This window comes from Centropristis striata, chromosome 7, assembly GCF_030273125.1.
Source record: "Centropristis striata isolate RG_2023a ecotype Rhode Island chromosome 7, C.striata_1.0, whole genome shotgun sequence".
Classification (NCBI taxonomy): Eukaryota; Metazoa; Chordata; class Actinopteri; order Perciformes; family Serranidae; genus Centropristis; species Centropristis striata.
The window spans coordinates 37,385,746-37,408,642 of NC_081523.1; the positions used below are offsets into that span (position 1 = coordinate 37,385,746).

The window sequence follows — 22,897 nt, forward strand, 5'->3', positions numbered from 1 at the left end:
ATATGCTGTTTAGTACATTTAACAGTGAGAAAATGTATTTTCACACAAAATAAATGCAAAAATTATGGCTTGTATATTTATTTTTTGTTACAAACACGGTGCCAGTGTATTTTACAGTGGAGTAATGTATTTTTTTTTTTAAAAATGTAAAAAATACTGTTTTGGCTGATATATACATTTACGACATTTCATTGTAGCTAAAACTGAATTAACCCATTTATCATTTTACGGTCTTTTACTATCATCGTTTAGCAGTTTTTCACCGTAAAATCTACAGACATTTTTTACAGTGTGGCACAATGAGCAATATGCCAACAATTTTACTGTATGAGGTCTTGTTTTGTCAATTTAGACAGCAGCTTAATAAATTTAATAAAGTTTGAGCTTTATACAGGGTGCAGCAGCCAACCTCTCTGAAACAACACTTATAACATCATGCATAAATTAACTGAACCCCCGTGATTACTCCTATCTGCGTCATACTTATTTTTTCTGCAGGAAATCAGTGTTTTCCTTAAACGAGCTGGGGCAAATGAACGGTACAGCTGCAGGGGGAGGAGGACTGGCTGAGGACGAGGAGATGCCAGTGCAGCATGAGCTTGGAGAGGAGCTGGCCTTCACTGGACGGTAGGTCCAGACCACATGGATCAAACTTAACCTGACTCTGGCATATGGAAATTAAATGTGAATATTAATCCATTAAAATCTGGCAAAGCAGGAAGATTATTTGGGTGCAAATTTAGCTCCCCACAAGATGTTCCATAATGAGCACTTTAGCTGAGCATACTAAGATTAATCTTGGGTTGGATATTAGTAGCAGCCATCAGCCAAATGCTGGTAAAATATGCAAGTGGCTGCTAGATTTGCTTCACTCACCAGCCAACAAACAGTGGCTATCTGTTGAGCGGCTGATACATTTTGGAATCCATCAGCCAAAGTGGCAGGTGGACAAAAAGTTCATTTCCAACCTAAATCTTTGGTCAAATTAGCAGGTTTGGACCACCAGTTTCAGCTGGGCTCACAATGACACAACCACTGACCAAATGTTCCACCTCATGTTTTGTTTTTCAGAAGGAAATGCCACATAAAATGTAATTTTATCCTGATCTAATGCAGTGCGTTTTTTTAATGCAAACTAATTAGCTATGCACTTTATGTGTTTTTTGTTTACACTGTTCATTGCACCTTATTTGTTTCACGGCACCAACATTTTTATACTGCATATTCATATTTATTCTGCACTGGAATTCTACTCCTTAATACATACTCCTTCTTTAGACACTTTATTTTTTTATTGTATTTTATATTTTATTGCTTGAAGTATGCCTAGGTTGTTCTTTTTATTTAATTGTGTTGTTAGTGTCTCTGTGTGTAATGCTGCTGCTACACTGTAATATCCCAGCTTGGGATAAATAAAGTCTATCTATCTATCTATCTATCTATCTATCTATCTATCTATCTATCTATCTATCTATCTATCTATCTATCTATCTATCTATCTACCTACCTACCTACCTACCTACCCACCCACCCATCCATCCATCTATCATCTATCTATCTATCTATCTATCTATCTATCTATCTATCTATCTATCTATCTATCTATCTATCTATCTATCTACCTACCTTCCATCCACCTTACATCCATCCATCCATCCATCCATCCATCCATCTATCATCTATCCTATCTATCTATCTATCTATCTATCTATCTATCTATCTATCTATCTATCTATCTATCTATCTATCTACCTACCTACCTATCTATCTATCTATCTATCTATCTATCTACCTACCTACCTATCTATCTATCTATCTATCTATCTATCTATCTATCTATCTATCTATCTATCTATCTATCTATCTACCTACCTACCTACCTATCTATCTATCTATCTATCTATCTATCTATCTATCTATCTATCTATCTATCTATCTATCTATCTATCTATCTATCTATCTATCTATCTATCTATCTATCTATCTATCTACCTACCTACCTATCTATCTATCTATCTATCTATCTATCTATCTATCTATCTATCTACCCACCCACCCACCTATCTATGTATCTATCTATCTATCTATCTATCTATCTATCTATCTATCTATCTATCTATCTATCTACCTACCTACCTACCTACCTACCCACCCATCCATCCATCCATCCATCCATCTATCATCTATCCTATCTATCTATCTATCTATCTATCTATCTATCTATCATCTATCTATCTATCTATCTACCTACCTACCTATCTATCTATCTATCTATCTATCTATCTATCTATCTATCTATCTAACCACTGTGTGTCTGTGTACATTAGCTTCTGTGGTGGTCTGTACCTGGACATAAAGCGTAAACTGCCCTGGCTGCCTAGTGATTTCTATGAGGGATTCCACATTCAGTCCATCTCTGCGGTCCTCTTCATTTACTTGGGCTGCATCACCAACGCCATCACCTTCGGGGGTCTCCTAGGAGACGCTACCGACAACTACCAGGTAAGATAGAGCCAGAGTGTCAAACTCAGGAGACAGAAGAGCTTCATTTTTATATTTATGTAAACTTTGTTTTCACTTAGATATGTTCTTCTATGAAGAGGGTCCTATCTTTTTAAAGAAGTACCTGGCATGAAGTTAAAGCTTGACTGTGGGATTTTTACAAATTAAATGAATTTTTTTTTTTTTTTTTTTTTTTTTTTTACACTGTTTCTCTAAAGGCCAATAAACCAAAAATATTTTCTTGTACCTGACAAGTTTCGGCTACCTTGCCTCTGTAGCCTTCATCACGTGACACCTCTGATATTTTTGGTTTATTGGCCTTTAGAGAAACAGTGTAAAAAAATTATATCAGTAGACCTAATGAACCTCTTCAATATAAATGAATATCTGTTACATTCAAGCTGGTTAATAAGAGTATCGCCACCTCTCTGTATTTTAATGTATATCAGAGTTCTTGTGTTTATGGAAATGTTCCGGGGATGCAGATATAGCATATTGTACTCTGAATCAGTACTATTAATTCATATTTAATTTTCCTTCCTATGAAATATATATATATATATATATATATATATATATATATATATATATATATATATATATATATATATATTTCAAAGGTTTCAATAAATATTAGTTATATATGCATTAATCCTGAAATGCATGGGTGTCCATGCCACATATATGCATCCAGTGCCAAAGCATGCCTACACTGCAAAAAAAGGTGTGTCTAAAAAACAGATAAAAACACTAAATCTGAGGGAAAGGATCTTGCTGCATGGACAGATAATTTCACTTGACAAGATTTCTTAAGTTAAGATTATTTAATCTAGAAATAAGCATGTTGAACACTTAAAATAAGAAAATAACTCTTAAAACAAGATAAATTATCCAATACTTCTAAATCTAAAGTTGTTTTTTTTTATCTTGGTAAGAAATAAAATAATTGTCAGGTCACTCTGCTCGGATCAGTTCATCGCTGCTTGCAGCTTTAATTTATCTTGTTTTAAGAGGTAATTTCTTATTTTAATTGTTCAACATGCTTATTTCTAGATTTAATAATCTTAATTTAAGAAATCTTGTCAAGGTAAATTATCTGTCCATGCAGCAAGATAATTTCCCTCAGATTTAGTGTTTTTATCTCATTTTTAGACACACCTTTTTTTGCAGTGTAGACTATTGCTGTAGTGCACAGAAAAGCAGCTGTAGATTAAAATCAACCAATGTCAGCTCAGGAAGTTCAAGTGCAATTTGTGTGACATATTTATGAGGTTAGATATGATCACAGTCTTTAACTATGCACTGCTAGTTTGTCATACATTGACACCGTTTTCCTGTTTTAAATTTGATTTGTGCCGATTTAAATATTTATTTCAGCATGTCTGTCATCTTTTCTCTGAGAAAAACTACAACATATCATCATTCATCAAATGTTGCTGCTCAGCCATAAAATAATGATGTCGCTGACTTTAAAATGAACTTCTTGCCAGAGAACGTCTGGCTTCATGAATAGGTCTCAAGCTCCACTGTACGTGAACTCGGAGTATTATTATTTAATTGTGGTTTCACATCAGATCAGGTCTCCTTTTTTTCTATTTGCTCTGCTTGCTTTATACTCATTCATACACACAGATGCAAATAGCAATCGTTCAGATAAGTGCACTCATTTATTCTTCTCGCTGTCAAGTTGAAATAGTTCTTTAATGTCTAGTCACGAACGTGCACACTAAAATCAAATGTGTACTAAGCCACACAACAACACACACACACATACAGGTATTGTGTGTTATTGTCCCAAAGCTTCAGACGCCTTAACGAGTGCACCTGTAGACCGAAACTGTCGGTAACACTTTACAATAACCATCTAAGTAATGTTTATAGATGGTTTATAAACCAATTATTAACCATTTACAAAGTGCCATACATATTTATTCTTTAAATATTTTAAACCAATTTCTTAAAGGTATATGGATCATTTCAAAATCATTAACATATTTAATATGGTGTCCAAAATGTTATAATGAGTGCAACTAAAACCATTAATAAACTATTAATTATAATGTAATTGTTTGTTAATGGTAAATAAACTATAAAGTTACATGAATATACCATCTATTAGACATATAGACACAGACATTATAAATTATTTAGTTAGTTAAACATTAATAAATGATGTATTTACCATTTATAAATGGCCTATATACAGTTTATAAATTATGATTAAACATTAATAAACTATCTGTTTACATTTATAAATGATGGTTATTGTAAAGTGTTACCAAACTGTCTCATCAGTCTCTCTTGGTAATAGATGAACTGCTTGAATAGTGAAGCGAAGCAGCTGTTAAACTCAAAATTTGTCATTATAAAGTAAATTATTATTTGGACATTGAGACAAGCGTGCGCACAGGCACACGCTTGTCTCAATGTCCAAATAATAATTTACTTTATAATGACAAATTTTGAGTTCATTAGAATGACTCCTCGCTATTTGATTTCCACAAACACTACACAGCATGTGTCTGTACGCTCATGTAAAATTGTACTGAACAGTCACGCTGGTTTTCATGTCACGTATTTGAGGCGTATGCGCAACAATGCGTGTGCAGCGCGTGCAGCGCGTGCAGCATCTGCGTGACGCCTACATGTCGCTCGTCTGTCCATTGAAAGCGAATGGAATTGACAAGTGCACGTTAGAGGTTTGATGTCATCGCATATGCGATGAACACATGTTTTAGTATAGTTCGCTGACATAAAATACCCCTCACACAACAGCTGCGCATACGCGCGCACACACACACACACACTATGAGGGGCATTTTATGCCAGCGAACTATACAAAAACGCCTTAACAGCGTCGCCTGATCCTGCATTCAGGCACACATATTGCGAGTACACCAGAAAATGAAGGGGTGATGGGTGACAAGTGTCATGCCACGTGTGCACGCTCGTCAGGCGTCTGCTACGCTCGCTAGTGGCACGAATGACTCCTCGCTATTTGATTTCCACAAACACTAACACAGCGTGTGTCTGTACGCTCATGTAGAATTGTGCTTAACAGTCACGCTGGTCTTCATGTCACGTATTTTAGGCGTAGTTCACCCGTTATGTAGGCGCCACGTAGGCGTATGAGCAACAATGCGTGTGCAGCGTCTGCGTGACGCCTACGTGTCGCTCGTCTGTCCATTGAAAGTGAATGGAATTTAAATGCGCATGTTAGAGGTTTGATGTCATCGCATAGGTGATGTACACACGTTTTAGTATAGTTCACTGACATAAAATGCTCCTCATACACACACACACACACACACACACACTTCTCCCTTTGTTTTGTTGCCATCCCTCACTTCTCATCTGAAGCTTGAATTGCTGACTTCGCCAACACCACAAAAAAAAATCTAATTTCGGCCAACAGCTATTTTCAGCTACACTTTAATTTCCCACCAACTTATTCTAGGAGTCTCATCCCACAACAGGTCTAACTTCACAGTGTCTTTGTGTTTACCCCGCCCCCCTCTTCAAACAGGGCGTGATGGAGAGCTTCCTGGGAACAGCTCTGGCTGGCTCCGTCTTCTGTTTCTTCAGCGGTCAGCCCCTCATCATCCTCAGCTCCACCGGACCCATCCTCATCTTTGAAAAGCTCCTGTTTGAATTCAGCAAGTGAGCTTCTTTAGGGCCAAATGATCTTGCAGTAGATTGATATAGTTTGAACACTGAGTCTTTAATGTCATTTAGAGAATCATACTGAATATATGTCAAAAAGGATTAGCAAAAGATCCAACTTTGTTTTTACTAGTACATATAATGGCCATTCTAATTTAAAAATACTAACTCCATAAAGGTCAAACTTGTTTTTACCAATCCTCTGGAGTCCATGAAAGCACCAGCACATTACTTCTTCATGAGGTGAAGACATAAAACGTCTAAAGTTCTGGCTTGAAACTCCATACCAGATTTTTTTTTGGATTATATTTGCAACATTTAAAATCCTGTGTATTGAAATATAATTTTCAAGGTCAGATTTTATGTTTTCCTTTGTTTCTTTTGGGTTCAACATTTTTACCAAGTAAGTCAAAGTTAAAAATTAATTATCAGGACATATAGGTGAGGTAACGCTGAAAAAATTATCAACATGGCATGGTAAAGATTTTTTTACTGATTTTTTAAGGGAAATAATAGCCCAAGATTTCAGAGGGTTAAAGACAAATTGTATGTGCAGAACTGCAGCATATGGTTGTGTTGCACTGCAAAAAAAGAAAAGTTTTGTTTTTGAGTTTGCTCAACTCAAATTTCCGTGAAACTGACACGCTACAATGCAAGTTAATGCAAATGCAAATGTCATATCCCGTGGCTATTTCAACATACAAAGTGATTATGTACATTCACTGAGTGAATATTTAGAAAATAAAACATATATTTCTCGCTAGAAATGTGATCAAAATCCATTTTTATGCAGAAACTAAGTCAAAATATTGATTTTTTCACTAAAAATGAGAGAACTGTCCGCCATGTTTTTTGTTCTGACCGCCGGGACCTTGAAAGTCACGTGACTTGGAACAAACCAATAGGAAAAAATATCCATGGAATAGCCACGGGATATGACTGTCATTAACTTGCATTGTAGCCAAATCCGTGTCAGTTTCACGGAAATTTGAGTGATTCCGTGGCTATTCCACGGATTTTGAGTTAAGCGAATCCGTGGCTATTTCACGGATTCCTGTGAGACCAGGTTTCTTGTTTTCATGAATACATACATGCACATACATTCCCTTCATCTGTGTGTTCAACGTGCTTCTCTGTCTCCCCACCTCCAAAGGAGCAACAACATAGATTATCTGGAGCTGCGTCTGTGGATCGGCATGCACTCCTGCCTGCAGTGCTTCATCCTGGTTGCTACGGACGCCAGCTACATCATTAAATACATGACACGCTTCACCGAGGAGGGCTTCTCCAGCCTCATCTCCTTCATCTTCATCTCCGATGCCATCAAGAAGATGGTGGGCTGCTTCAAATATTACCCCATCAACACCGACTTTAAGCCTGACTACGTCACCACCTACAAGTGTGAATGCTTGGCTCCAGACCCGGGTGAGTTCATCCCTGGGCTCAGGGGGATTAGACACAAGAGGCTCTGTTTGTGGTCAGTAGACTGATGCACCGAGGTTGGACAGGATACAGGAAGCCACCTGGGTAACACTTTACAATAACCATCATCTATAAATGGTAATCAGATAGTTTATTAATGTTTAATCATCATTTATAAACCATATATAGGCCATTTAGAATGGTAAATACATCATTTGTTTATGTTTAACTAACTAAATCATTTATAAATGGCAAATAGATGGTATAGAAATGTAGGTTTATAGTTACTTTACCATTAACAAACCATTAAATTATAATGAATAGTTTATTAATAGTTTCAGTTGCACTCATTATAACATTTTTAACACCATAATAAGTATGTAAATGGTTTTAAAAGGACTCATTCACATTTAAGAAATTGGTTGAAAACATTTAAAGATTAAATATGTATAGCACTTTGTAAATGGTTAATAATTGGTCTATAAACCATCACTTCGTTGGTTATTGTAAAGTGTTACCAAAATGCTTTAATTTAGCGAGAAACAATTTTGTTGAGTGAACAAAATGTAAATATGTTGGGTCAACATGATGTATTAGCATTACTGTTACTTAATTACCAGGGGTCAGTCCAACTAGATTTGTAAGGGTAATTGTAACATACTAACATCATTTTCTTGGGCCATTTAAACTTGTATGATATTATTAAGAGTTACTTTATTTAATAGGGTAGTTACAACTACTTTTTAAAATAGTGCAGTGCATGAATTAATTGTGCTGAGCCAACAAGACAAAGTTAGGTTGAAGTGGTTTAGCCTAAAAGATTACCTTTATCATATGAAAATGAACATAATAGTAATTATTCAGAAAATAAATCATTTTTAAAACAAAGTATTATATTCAGCAATTTAAAGATAAATGTCAACCTATATTACTCCAGCTGGTGTCAAGTTTATAAAAGAAAAACACAAAGTAGATTGGATTTGTTAGAATCACTTTAGCAGAAAAGGTAAAACTGAGTTTCTGTTACTGTGAAAATACAACAAACAAATTTCAGTGTCCAACAGTCATTATATACGATATAGACGATAGACGATATTTCGTCTCAAAATGACAATTCCTCTTTGCCAGCCTGAGTCAAGGATTGACCTTTGACCTATGGCCTTCAACCAAGAGGGGCACTATTAATTAGGAATGTGCACATTACTGCTACCTACTGCTCTGGAGTTGTAAGCAGAATTTATTTGCAATCTTAACCGACTAGAATTAGGTTGTTTTAACCCTCTGGGGTCTGAGCCTATTTTGGCCGTTTTTGAATACTTTTGATTTTGTCCTTCATGTACCACATAAAAAATGTTTACTATACCCATATTTGGTATCCATTTTTTCTTCACCTAAATGATCTGACAATTATTTTCTCACTTTAACCTACTTTATCAACATATTGAGCCCAAAAATACACTAAAATCATGAAATCGGCGTTGAAAAATGATACTATTTACTACAATTAATAATAATATTAATAAATTAATTAAATTAAATTAAATCATATTAATAAATCAATAAAATAAAGAAATATAAAAAAAATGGGGAGGAAATAAATAAATAATAATAAAACAATAATACACAATCATAATAATCATGAAAGTATACATAATTTAAATTAATTAAATAACAACAATAATAATAATGAAATAAAATTAAATGGACTCTCAGCTTGTCTGTAAAGTTATTACTGTAAATAAAACATGCTCAGAATATTTTCAATGAATCGATGGACTCCAGACATAGCATAAACATAAATTATTCTAATACATTTTAAATTGTTGCATTTTATGCTAAAACTACATGTTTCAAAACTGTTCAACCACAAAACATAAGTCCATAGAGTGACTGCTATTTAACTTAAGGAAATGACATTAGAAGTTTATTTTTATGCTGCATTAAACAGCTAAGAACATTAATCTTATGGGCCTCAGGAACTCAGATCAGAGAGAAGTCCTTATTAGTGGAGGGTGGTAACCTTATTTATCCAAATCAAATTTCTGCCTATGAGGTACCTATTAAATATACATTAGTAACAACCATTTTCCAGAGCATACCATAAGTTTATGAAGCAATTTCCTTCCATTGGTTTCAGCTCATTTCACGTCACTATAATATCAACACTGGAGGACATTTAAAATCTATCACTGTGAGCATTTAGCTGCTGCTCTATTATAGTTGCAAGCAGAAGCTGCTTTTTAGAGGATGCTTCAACATCTGGGAGTTAACAGTCAGGAACATAATGTAAGAAGTGGAAAAATCTCAAACTTCTTTGGCACAGTCTGAATATATCTCCATGACGATGGAGCTTTTGAAACAGCACTATTTTTCAGCAGCTACTGCTGTATCTTGGGAGATTATTGGCTGTAAAAGTGATTTATGCTCAAAGCTTTAGTGCAACATAATAATAATGTAACTTTATATCTATAACAGGAGTCCTTGAAGCCATTTTAGCATGGATGGATTACTGTTAGGGCCCAAAATGTATGAGCCCCCATGGCCTGCTCCTACAAAACGTACCAGAGTAAAACAAAACTACAAAGAGTCTCAAAATTCCTATAAAAGACAAAGAATGATCACAAAAAGTCAGAAAGCATTCGCAAGGAGATTAGAAAAATGATTACCAAAAACCCAAACAATCTACACTCTGACACTGGCTCAACTTAAAAAAAATGTTGTAACAATTTGCATTTATCTTTTTTAAGTAATTCCAACTAAGACATTATTGAGTATTTCCCATGAGACTTTTATAGCTGAAATAACTCAATTAGTCTAGTACAACCAACATGATTTGTTTTGTCTCTACAAGCTTCATTATGTTGATCCAACTCGATTTTTATATCAACGTTTTAGTGTTAATATGTGTAAATTAGTGGTCAAATTACTCTATATAAGTTGCTATAACTTCTTTATTTTGCTTTCTTTCTACTTAGCAAAGTCCATGCAAATTGTTACCTCAATTTAACTTAAATTGCATTTTATTAAATCATAAACCCACTTTATGATTTAATAAAATGCAATTTAAGTAATATATATATATATATATATATATATTAGAGCTGCAACAATTATTCGAATAATCGAACAATAATCGATTATTAAATTAATCGTCAACTATTTTGATAATAGAATAATTGGTTTGAGCCGTTTTTTAAAGACAATAAGTCCAAATTCTCTGATTTCATCTTCTTCAATGTGAATATTTCTGGTTTCTTTGTTCCTTTATGACAATAAACTGAATATCTCTTTGGTTTGTGGACAAAACAAGAGATTTGAGGACGTCACCTTGTGGTTTGGGAAACATTGATTGATATTCTTCAACATTTTATTGACCAAACAACTAATCGATTAATCGTTTAAATAATCGACAGATTAATCAACAATGACGATAATCATTCGTTGCCGTCCTAATATATATATATACTTTATATATCATGGTAAGATTGCTACCAGTTGATTGGTCTGATAGATCTTCTAGTTTTGTATCAGTATCTTTCTGTAGCCCTAAAATTGAGAACATTACAGCCTCAGAAAGAAAAAAAAAGGGAAAAAATCAGCCTGCACCAAGGGTAAGCGAATAGAAAATTATTGTTTATCTCACTCAAAAGAAACATTTTGTATTTTATACTGTATCCCTGTCAGATGTTTTAACCACTTCAATATCAAAGGTATATTGAAAACATCTGCAACCTGTATGTGTTTTTCAACCTTAAGAGACAAAACAACGGCAGCATTAACAACTGACAAGACATTTACTTTAATATAAATTAATACAGTAATGTCAACATCCAGGTATAGAGCAGAACGTCAATTAATCAAAAGAGAAAAACGTCAATAAATTACTTTTCCTCCCTGTCCATAACCAGCCACTCATCATTCCAACAGTCCCACTTTCCCCAGCCTCTTGTAATGCTTCACACTTTTCTTCATTTTCCATTAAGTGAATGAAAGTGATATAGCTGACCTTTCTATTGTCCATATTTTACACATTTCTACAGTGTTACTGTTATACTTATGTAGGTTGTAACTGTATGCATCGTGAAAACTGCACATAAATTATAAGGAAATAAAGGTTAAATCATGGTGTGTTCACTTGTGTGTAAAAAAGGATGGGTTAAATGCAGAAATTGAATTTCCCCATTGTGGGATTAATACAGTAATTAATCTTAATCTTATTACATTCCACAAAGTAAAATACAGATAAAAGAAACAAAATACCTTTTTGGCTGCATGCTACATGAAGGGAATTATATTTTATCCTTATAATTAGTCTTATTCACATTAATGATCAGTCTCTCTTGACAAACAATTCCATCTGAACCATTGTTCATGCTTCCCGGGAATTCTGCTAGACTCCACACGCACCAAGAGCAGCCAAACAAGATTTGGGTGACTTAGTTCACCTTCAAAATAAAAGCATTATAATGTATACCAAATAAAATTACATTTAAAGAAACAAATACAACTTAAATTAATTCCTTTATCTGTTTCAATAAATTGGCAACAGTTACAATAAACGTCAACTACTCTTTGTTGGGTTGTAGCTTATTGAACATTTATTTTAATTAAATTTGTTCATCAGAACTTTTCCAAGATGTTCTGTAATCTGTTTACTATTTTTGACAACATCAACCTCAGGCACAAGGCATCTAACGGGCGAAGGTTTGATCCGTTAAATACACAGAGGATCAGGGAGATTTCAAAATAAAACAAAGCGGATTGTCTTTTTCTGGCGAGAGCTTCGCCACAAAGTGATTATGTACATTCACTGAGTGAATATTTAGGAAATAAAACATATATTTCTTGCTAGAAATGTGATCAAAATCCATTTTTTATGCAGAAACTAAGTCAAAATATTATTTTTTTCACTAAAAATGAGAGAACTGTCCGCCATGTTTTTTGAAAGTCACGTGACTTGGAACAAACCAATATGAAAAAATATCCATGGAATAGCCACGAGATATGACTGTCATTAACTTGCATTGTAGCGAAATCCGTGTCAGCTTCACGGAAATTTGAGTGATTCCGTGGCTATTCCACGGATTTTGAGTTAAGCAAATCCGTGGCTATATCACGGATTCCTGTGAGACCATGTTGATTTTTGGGTAACACTTTACAATAACCATCATTTATAGATGGTAAACTGACCATTTATAAATGGTAAACAGATAGTTTATTAAAGTTTAATCATCATTTATAAACTGTATATAGGCCATTTAGAATGTTAAATAGAAAATGTATTAATGTTGAAATATAATTTATAAATGCCAAATAGATGGTATATTAATGTAAAGTTGGTAGTTTCTTTACCATTAACAAACAATTACATTATAATAATCTGTTATTAATAGTTTTGCACTCATTATAACATTTTTAACACCAATGTTAAGTATGTAAATTAGTTCAAAATGATTCAAACACCTTTAAGAAATTGTTTGAAATCATTTAAAGATTAAATATGTATAGCACTTTGTAAATGGTTAATAATTGGTTTATAAACCATCTATAAACATCACTTAGATGGTTATTGTAAAGTGTTACCGATTTTTGAAAATGGCAGAGATTTGCAGACATTTTTGTAGACATTGATTTCTGTAACTGATTTGTCTCTTGTTTGTTTTCGCCATGCACAAACAATTTGGCTGCCATCTTTTCCAAGTGAGTATATCTTTGTCTGTATGGACCTCGGAGTGCTGTCTGCAACGTCCAGCTGCTGGATTCTCATGATGTTTTGCTCTATTTTCCCCCTCCCTTCTGTTTCTCTTTTTATTACTTTTTCCTATTCTGTCTCCTTTGTTACCTCCCTGTCTCTGTCCGCCTCGCTCCTATTCACAAACAGTGGCTGCAATGATCTTCAATGGTTTAGTTCCAATGCCAGATAACAGCTCTAGTGTCTCTGGGGTAAGTGCTTGTTCTCATTCAATTTACATTTATTATGCTCCTATTTTGTTGCATTGTATTTCAAGCTGGATTTTTAAAGCGCCGGAAACATCTGCTTTTCCCAGAATAAAATACAGGCCATGCATTTCAGCCCAAATGACATCATTGTTAGAAAAGAGTCAAGTGTTTTGTTTACAGCTAACCCAGGTACAGTGCAAAAAAAAGAAAAGTTGGGTGAACTCAAAATTTCAAGGCAACAAACTTCAATATAGTTTTAAGTTGTACAAATAAACTAAATATTTTAAGTTTTGTTTTTGAGTTTGCTCAGCTCTGAATTCAGATTTTTGTCAACTCAACTGTAATTTGTACTAATTTATAATTTTACATTGTAATAACTTTTAATCCTTACTTCTGCTAACTTCTGCAATGTGCTGAATTGGCACGATTGTAACGTCGCTATGAAATGTCAGCTAATGTTGCGACCACAATTTTGAGTTAGCATTGATACGCTAATGGCTACTCTTGTAGCTGTAACAAGCAGCGCCACTAGCATCAGTTAGCCGCTAGCATCAGTTAGCCGCTAGTACAGTTAGCCGCTAGCTTTCGCTAATGACCGAATTTCACCGCTTTCCCGCATTTCACAACAAAGAAATAAGAGTTATCAGAACTATTGTCCCTTGTTGTGAACCCCAACTTAAAGATATAAGTAACAACAACTCACCAACTTGTTTTTGAGCAGACAACTGGCTTCCTTTGTTGTGCTAACTTACATTATTGCCCTAAATGTCAATAATTTATATTTCCAAGTTTTACCAACTTAAATCACTGTTTCAGGCCAAAAAATACAAGTTGGCTTTTTTGCAGTGTATCAAGGTTATAATAGTTTCGGATTTTTCATCAATTTTAGTTTTAATTTCGTTGTCAATTTTTTTTTTTTCAATTCAGTTAGTTTTAATTAGTTTTAGAGTGAGTTTGCTTGTTTTTGTTTTATAAAAGGATCCCCATTAGCTTTTGCCATGGGGTCCACATTCCAACAAGTAATCCTCAACAGTCCTACAACAACTTTAACAGTAAAAATACATTACAAAAGTGCAGCACATAGTGCATTTGATCAGAAAACAAATAAAATACAAAAAAAACAATTCAGCTTTAACCAGTATCATTGATTGTAATCCTGGACATCATGAATCCAGGCAAACATCGCTTCTATAAAAAGTAGCGTCCTTTCAACCAAAATAAACGAAAAACTAAAATAAAATAAACCCAACACCTGTCATTAACCACTGACAAAATACATATTTAATTTCTTTTTGAAGCATATTTTTGCTATTTTCTTGACGGATATCAAGTGGTAATTCATTCCATATTTTACTCGCTCTATAAAGCGCTGTTCTTTTCAGAGAATTATTTCTTGGATGAGAACAATATCACCCTTGTCTGCCTTCCTGGCATTATGTTTATGCACAGTATTACAAAAAACTATCCTATCTCTCATGAACTCAGGTCTGTGTGTTCTCAATGTGTTGCTCAGAAATGTCGCTGTGCATGAGGCCAGCCTCTTTTCAACACTGAGCCATGATCGGCTAGATTGCATGTTAAGCAACCTAGAACTAGCCTAGCAGCCCTGTTCTGGACAACTTGTAATTTTGTCAGATATTGCTAGTTTTAATTGGTCTTTATTTTTTGAAAAGGCTTAGTTTTAGTTTAGTTTTTATTAGTTTTAGTGTTAGTTCTAGTTTTTTGTAATGGGGTATTTGTTGGGTGCCAGATTTTAAAAAGTCACAATAAATGTTTCCTTTATTTCCTTTGTCTGATCCATCTCAGCCCCAATAAGTTTATTAAGTCATAAAACCAGATAGATGAAATAGATTTCATATCAACCAAAAAGGTTTACGGATTAAAAAAGTTGACAAAGACTAAAACGGAGGACATTTTCACTATAATTTTAGTTCGTTTTACACTATAAACAATTGTCTTGTACATTAACAGTAAAATACTGGCAGCAGGGTTGCCAGTATTCTACTGTTAATTTTAAAGTTCCCTTACTGTTATCTACTTTACACTATGGTACTGTGATAAAACCATATACTGAATTAAAGTAAAATCCTGCATTTCATTGATTTTTACAGTAGACTAAAACACAGTCTAGTGCTGAAGCTAGTTGCAATATTGTTGCAGTATACAACGCAGTCATTTTTTTTAAATAGAGCATATTACTGTCTGAAAGCCAATTACTATGAATTAAGCGCTGTCTTCACTGTAATCTCAGTAATTTTAATAAACCATATAGGGGTGTGCCATATCGTATCGTTCACGATAATATCGGTATATTTTTTTTATGGTTAAAAAAAATGCATATCATGATATTGGCAACGTTCCTACTTCTTGATGTAGTGGCTTAAGGTTGAGTGTCTGTCACCAGTCAGTCAAACCCCCACCCCACCTCTCCGTCACACACTTACACAACTGAACACACCGAGCTGTGAAGCATGATAGAGAAACGTGTCGACCTATCTGTATCAGTCCCGCCCCCACATCATCTCTCTGCGAGCCGAACTATGAACTAGTACGGGCATTCTGCCGTTCGTTAGCCGCGAGCTAACATTAGCTAACAATTAAAGTTGTTTTAATCACAAAAAGCTACTTACTCCCTGTTGCTAAACACATGCAGCTTTCAAAATAAGAGCACAGTGTGTTAAGAGAATCCACCACAGAATTTACAAGAAGACTGTCAAAATAAGATACTATAAATAAAACATACAAGAACCTTTATTCTCCTTTACAAAATGTCATTAAAATATGCCCCCGGAACCCCTAAATGGTTATTTTTATTATTTGCTCATACTCAAGAGACAAGAGTAAAATTTTTGTATTTGGCAACTGTTGAGATTTGCACTTCACACTACATTTTAGATTTGTATTTATTTATACAGACTAAAAAAAAAAATCATATTTTCTATATGTTTTTAAGTATTTCCTAATATCGCCAAGAATATCGTTATCGCAAAAATAGCCTGAAATATTGTGATATTCTTTTAGGGCTTTTTATATCATATATTTTATGGGAAATGGCAAGCTACCTACAAATATTGCCCAGAATGCATTGTTTTCTACAGTATAATACCTTTTTAATGGAAAACAGTATGTTACTGTCACAATTTGGCTGTTTTATTACAGCAATCTGTTACAGTACAAAATACAGTTTCAGTTAGTTATCGTTTTTCAAAAAACTCTAATTTTTATTTTTATTTCAGTTAACGAAAATGTTTTTTCAATTCTCGTTTTCCTTATTTCGTTAGTTTTCATTAACTATAATAACCTTGGTTTCAACTCTGACTGGTAAAAAAAAAAAAAAAAAAAAGAAGTGGCTTTGCTCTCCTCTTTCTCTCCTTTGGTTGTTTCTCACATGTATCTCATCATCTCACTCTGGATTATAACTAAACATCCATAAGGAAAAGTTTCACTGTCCCTGTTTACATTGTCCTCTTCATCTGTGTCAAAACACTTCACTCTTCTTCTTCCTCTCCTGTCTCCCGCCACTGCCACCCACCATCCCAGTTGAATGTGACAGGTCTGGACTGGAGCCAGCTGAGCAAGAAGGAGTGTCTGAAGTACGGAGGCTCTCTGATGGGGAAGTCCTGCAAATTCGTCCCTGATCTGGCCCTGATGTCCTTCATCCTCTTCTTCGGCACCTATTCCATGACCGTCTCCCTCAAGAAGTTCAAATTCAGCCGCTACTTCCCCACCAAGGTGACACAATTATCTGTTCATCTGTGTAACTCTTCACACAAACAAAATAAAGTTAATAAACACTGTAATATGTGCAGAATAAGTGTTACCAAGAAAGCAAATACATTTTATATAAATTTGTTCAAGTAAATACATATCAAGTATTCTCTTTTCACTGGAGCTGTTTCAGACTGCTGAGGGCTTCTCTTACAGTTGTGGAGAAATATGAGAAGAAATCTGAGGACTTTGTTTTCAAGAATCTCATTTGTTCTCAAGTTATATCTTAAGAAAAACTTAGGAAGAAAGTTAAGAAAAAAACTAAAGGAAACATTAGAATTCCTTCATGAATTCCAAATCTTAAATCTTCCTACTTAAATCTTCCAAAGTTAAGAAAAAAAGTGGGACTTTAGAAGCATTTTCTTCTTCAGAATGCTTTGTGAATCCGGCCCCAGGTCTCTGATTTCATGTCTGCAAAGAAATGTTTCATGTTTCTATGTGTTTCTTTCTGTCTGTGGCTCCAGTTGAGGAAACTCATCAGTGACTTCTCTATCTTCATGTCCATCATGGCGTTTGTGGGGCTCGATATGCTGATGGGACTCAAAACACCCAAGCTGATCGTCCCCACGGAATTTAAGGTACAGCAGGACATTTTTTAAAATCTTTTCAAAATAAGCTATATAAATCCCAACCCTGGTTAAGTTGGGATGCTGTGTAAAATGTAAAGTTAAAAAAATGCATCAAATTCAATCAGTTTTGAACAAAAAATACATTGTCTTTCTACAGTTTTCATTTGAATATACTCTATGTCACAAACAATTAGAAAAAAAGTCTGTTTTAGACAACATTCAAACTTTTTGTAATCTGGGTTTAGCTGCAGCTCATTGTCATGTTTTCTTTTGGTTGATGAAGAAATCCTTTCCCGATCATTCATCTATCAAAGAAATGTATTTAATAAAATGATCATTTATTTGCCTTCTTGTTGAGAATGAGATAATAAGATTGATACCACTCAAATGATCACCCATTAAATATTAATTGGAACTAGGAGACAATTAGCTTATGTTTGCATATCACAAACTAGGGAAACAGCTAACCAGGCTTCTTCAAAAGGTAAAAAGTAAATTAACATACCTGTTAAAATTAGTGCTGTGATGAAAATATACATAATTCTTTTTGTAAAGGTTTTACAGTGGCCACTGAATGTGGTGATTAGGGTGTAATTAGTGAGTTTTCATACAAAGTCTAACTGCAGTAACTAGGCAAAAGGTAAAACTGAGAACGTTTTTTTAATGTGTTTTAACTGGCCAGCCATATTGGTTATATGTAGATAAGTGATATTTCACATGTACTGATGATGTCATTTTTATGCTCAAAAATCATGATGATTTATTTGACCTTTGACCCCAAAAACGTAGTTACTGCACTCTAGTTTTGCTGTTAAAAGTTGAGTTCCGTTACAACAATGTTGTTGTCTTCTTTCAGCTTTTAAAAGTGTTTCACAACTCTATTCAAATATTTGTGTATTTTAGACTGAATATTATAAAGAAATGTTATATTTTAGTCTTAATATAATTTTATCTCACTTTTTTACTTCATCACTATCTAGTTAAAAATTTCCCTTTCAAATAAACGTATCATTTCTATTATTTTTATGTTTAAATTAGTATATATATCCAAAGCAGACTGTAGTAAGTGCAATTACTGCTTGGTCTTGAGTTGGATCTTGTGTTTTTTGTATCATTATTTATCTGAAATAAAGCAAAATTGAAATCTAAAACTTTGTCACAAGATAAAACAGACATCAAGGAGTTAATCCTTAGTTATAACTCAATTTTGACCAAAAATGTAATTACTGCAGTTAAGCTTTGTAGGACAGCATAGACTGTACTTTTGCTGCACTGAAGAAGACTTTAATCTAGCAATCAAGACAATATATCAATTATGAGAATGTTTATTGAGCTAATAAGTCAAGTGAGAAATAGGTTTATTTTCTCATAGACTTTCATACAAACCAGTGGAGTCGCCCCCTGCTGGCCATTAGAAAGAATGCAGGTTTTAGGCACTTACTCATTGCAAACTCTCTGCAAGAAAGCAAAGAAATGTCTGAAAATTGAATTCCATTATATATACTGATTACTGTCTAAAGCAGGGATGGGCAACTGGAGGCCCGGGGGCCACATACGGCCCGCACCCTCACTTGAAGTGGCCCTCAGTACAACTACATGCATTTGAGCATGAAATCTTAAAAGTGCAGTGTAAAAATGCACAAAATTACTTCTTGCAATTAATATTTATCTGCTGTTCTTCTGAAAAAAAAAAGAAATCACAGTAAGTGGTTACTCTTTATTTGCTTCAAACCTTTTGTATTCATATTTATACTGTTATACATGCATTTGAGCATGAAATATGTTAAGTTACTGCACTGTAAACATATTTAAAATTGCAGTTTCATCATATCTGGTTAAGTGTACGGTCCTATATGTGGCCCTGTGGTAGTGAACATGAAAAATTGTGGCCCCCTGCAGCATTTAAGTTGCCCATCCCTGCTCTAAAGTATTCATGTATTCATTTTCCACCTCTGTGGAAATGCACTAATCAGTTGAAATAAAGTGGTCTCTTATCTCCCACTAGCCAACTCGGCCAGATCGTGGCTGGCTGGTGATGCCGTTTGGTAAGAACCCGTGGTGGGTTTATCTGGCCAGCTTCGTCCCCGCCCTCCTCGTCACCATCCTCATCTTCATGGACCAGCAGATCAGCGCTGTCATTGTTAACCGCAAGGAAAACAAACTCAAGGTAGGGCATATTTATCAATAATGCAGATCAAAATGATTCTAGAAGTATATTATTGCATGTTGACAACTCTGATATATTGTACTGTGTTTGTTTGATTGAATCCATTTAACCCTTGTGTACTCCTAAAAAAAAGTATAACACCCATCCTCCTCAGGGGGAAAAAATGTACCTGGTTTTAGGACATTTAGAAAAAAATTATTACCAACTTTTTTTTCACCTTTTAAGGCAACTCAATTGACATATCATTTTCATATTTTTTTCATTATTATTGATCAATTTTAGTCAAATATACTAAATTAGGGCTCATTCCAAGAGAAAAAAAAGGAATAAAACCTGAATATTTTTGATGTCATCTAAAAATGTACAATGTTTTTAAAAAAAATAACTTTCACTTAAAGTTGACATAACCATCAAGAAAAAAAATTCCACTATTACTATTGGAAAAAAAAAAAATCAGGTTTTATTACTTTTTATAAGGTCTAATTTTGTATATTTTGACTAAAATTGACCAATAATAATGAAAAAAATATGAAAATTATATATACATTTTTTGATCATGAGTTGCCTTAAAAGGTGAAAAAAAAGTTGGTAATAATTTTTTTCTACATGTCCTAAAACCAGTCTGATGTCATGGGGTCCATTTTAACCCCTGAGGAGGATGGGTGTTATAAAAATGTATAAAACACGTAAAAAAAGGATGAAGAAAGTTGAAATCTATATTATCTATAAAGGATGCAGAGGAGCACATATGCTGAAAATTTCAAGCAATTCCAAACGTAAGTTTCACTAAAAGTTGACATAACCTACTCTTGATTCCCATCAAGAAATTATTATTTCACTATCACTATTTTTAAAAAATCAGGTTTTATTACTTTTTTTTCTCTTGAAATTAGGTCTAATTTTGTATATTTGACTAAAATTGACCAATAATAATGAAAAAATATGAAAATTATACAATTCTTTGAAAAATACAAGAGTTGCCTTAAAAGGTGAAAAAAAAAGTTGGTAATAAATTTTTTTCTGCTAGGATGGGTGTTATAAAACTGTATAAAACGTAAAAAAGTATGAAGAAAGTTGAAATTTATATTATCTATAAAGGATGCAGAGGGACACATAATATGCTACCTATATTAATCATATCTTGAAAATGATTTGGGGGTCAAAAAGGAGCCCAAGAGTACAGGAGGGTTAAATGTATTTCCTAAAGAAAAACACAAAATAACAGCCGTAGTAACATTGAAGCAACAAGAAAACCCATTTCCCCGGCAGAAAGGCTGTGGCTACCACCTGGATCTGTTCTGGGTGGGGGTCCTGATGGCGGTCTGCTCCTTCATGGGCCTGCCCTGGTACGTGGCGGCCACCGTCATCTCCATCGCCCACATCGACTCTCTGAAGATGGAGAGTGAGTCCAGCGCTCCTGGAGAGCAGCCTCAGTTCCTGGGAGTCAGGTCGGTTCACCAGATAAAACTTAATCCCATCAGGCTGCCACCGGCAATATCACACCATGAGACTATGAGGCTAAAGCCTTTGTAGTTGAAATTGAGAGAAGCCTTGTGAAATTGACTTGACAGTCTCTTGTGTATATTTCATCAATGTCCAATATACAGAGAACAAAGAATGACGGGGCTTTTGGTGTTTGCCCTCACCGGAGTCTCCATCTTCCTGGCTCCAGTACTGAAGGTATGACGTCTTGGATGAATCATATATATCGTTAGCCTCAGAGCATATTTGTCCAAGTCATATTTGAACATTTTCGGAAAACAAGAAAAAACGCAATTTGGTAACACTTTACAATAACCATCTAAGTGATGTTTATAGATGGTTTATAAACCAATTATTAACCATTTACAAAATTCTATACATATTTAATCTTTAAATGTTTTAAACCAATTTCTTAAAGGTATATGAATCATTTTGTAATCATTAACATACTTAATATGGTGTTAAAATTGTTATAATGAGTGCAAAACTATTAATAAACTAATAATTATTATGGTTTAGTTACTTTAACAATAACAAACAATTACATTATAATAAATAGTTTATTAATAGTTTTAGTTGCACTCATTTTAACATTTTTAACACCATATTAAGTATGTTAATGATTTTGAAATGATTCATATACCTTTAAGAAATTGGTTGAAAACATTTAAAGATTAAATATGTATAGCACTTTGTAAATGGTGGTAACACTTCACAATAACCAACTAAGTAATGTTTATAGATGGTTTATAGACCAGTTATTAACCATTTACAAAGTGCTATACATATTTAATCTTTAAATGTTTTCAACCAATTTCTTTAAGGTATATGAATCATTTAAAATCACTAACATACTTAATATGGTGTTAAAAATGTAAAATGAGTGCAACTAAAACTATTAATAAACTATTAGTTTTAATTGAATTGTTTGTTAATGGTAAAGTAACTATAAACGTATATTTAAATACCATCTATTTGTCATTTATAAATGATTGAATTAGTTAAACATTAATAAATTATCTATTCACCATTCTAAATGGCCTATATACGGTTTATAAATTGTGATTAAACATTAATAAACTATATCTGTTTACCATTTATAAATGATGGTTATTGTAAAGTGTTACCTAAATGGTTAATAATTGGTTTATAAACCATCTATAAACATCATTTAGATGGTTATTGTAAAGTGTTACCAAAAAATATACAAGTACACAACTCATAGAGTATGTGACTTCACATTTACTGATAAGCATACACAATCACTGTACACAACTACAATCTCCACTGTTAGAGGTGCACCAATAATATCAACCTGGTCTCACAGGAATCCGTGAAATAGCCACGGATTCGCTTAACTCAAAATCCGTGGAATAGCCACGGA

General features: G+C 33.9%; 1 protein-coding gene across 1 annotated transcript in view; it reads left to right on the forward strand.

Moving 5' to 3' along the window:
• The window catches only part of slc4a5a (solute carrier family 4 member 5a), an 81,682-nt gene that overhangs the window by 42,470 nt on the left and 16,315 nt on the right, over positions 1-22,897 (forward strand). The window contains exons 11-20 of the mRNA XM_059337459.1: positions 499-627; positions 2,328-2,502; positions 6,029-6,162; positions 7,319-7,590; positions 13,496-13,530; positions 17,068-17,259; positions 17,760-17,873; positions 19,870-20,031; positions 21,301-21,479; positions 21,639-21,711. Of these exons, the coding sequence (XP_059193442.1) occupies positions 499-627; positions 2,328-2,502; positions 6,029-6,162; positions 7,319-7,590; positions 13,496-13,530; positions 17,068-17,259; positions 17,760-17,873; positions 19,870-20,031; positions 21,301-21,479; positions 21,639-21,711 (1,465 nt within the window). The remainder of the gene's footprint in view (positions 1-498; positions 628-2,327; positions 2,503-6,028; positions 6,163-7,318; positions 7,591-13,495; positions 13,531-17,067; positions 17,260-17,759; positions 17,874-19,869; positions 20,032-21,300; positions 21,480-21,638; positions 21,712-22,897) is intronic.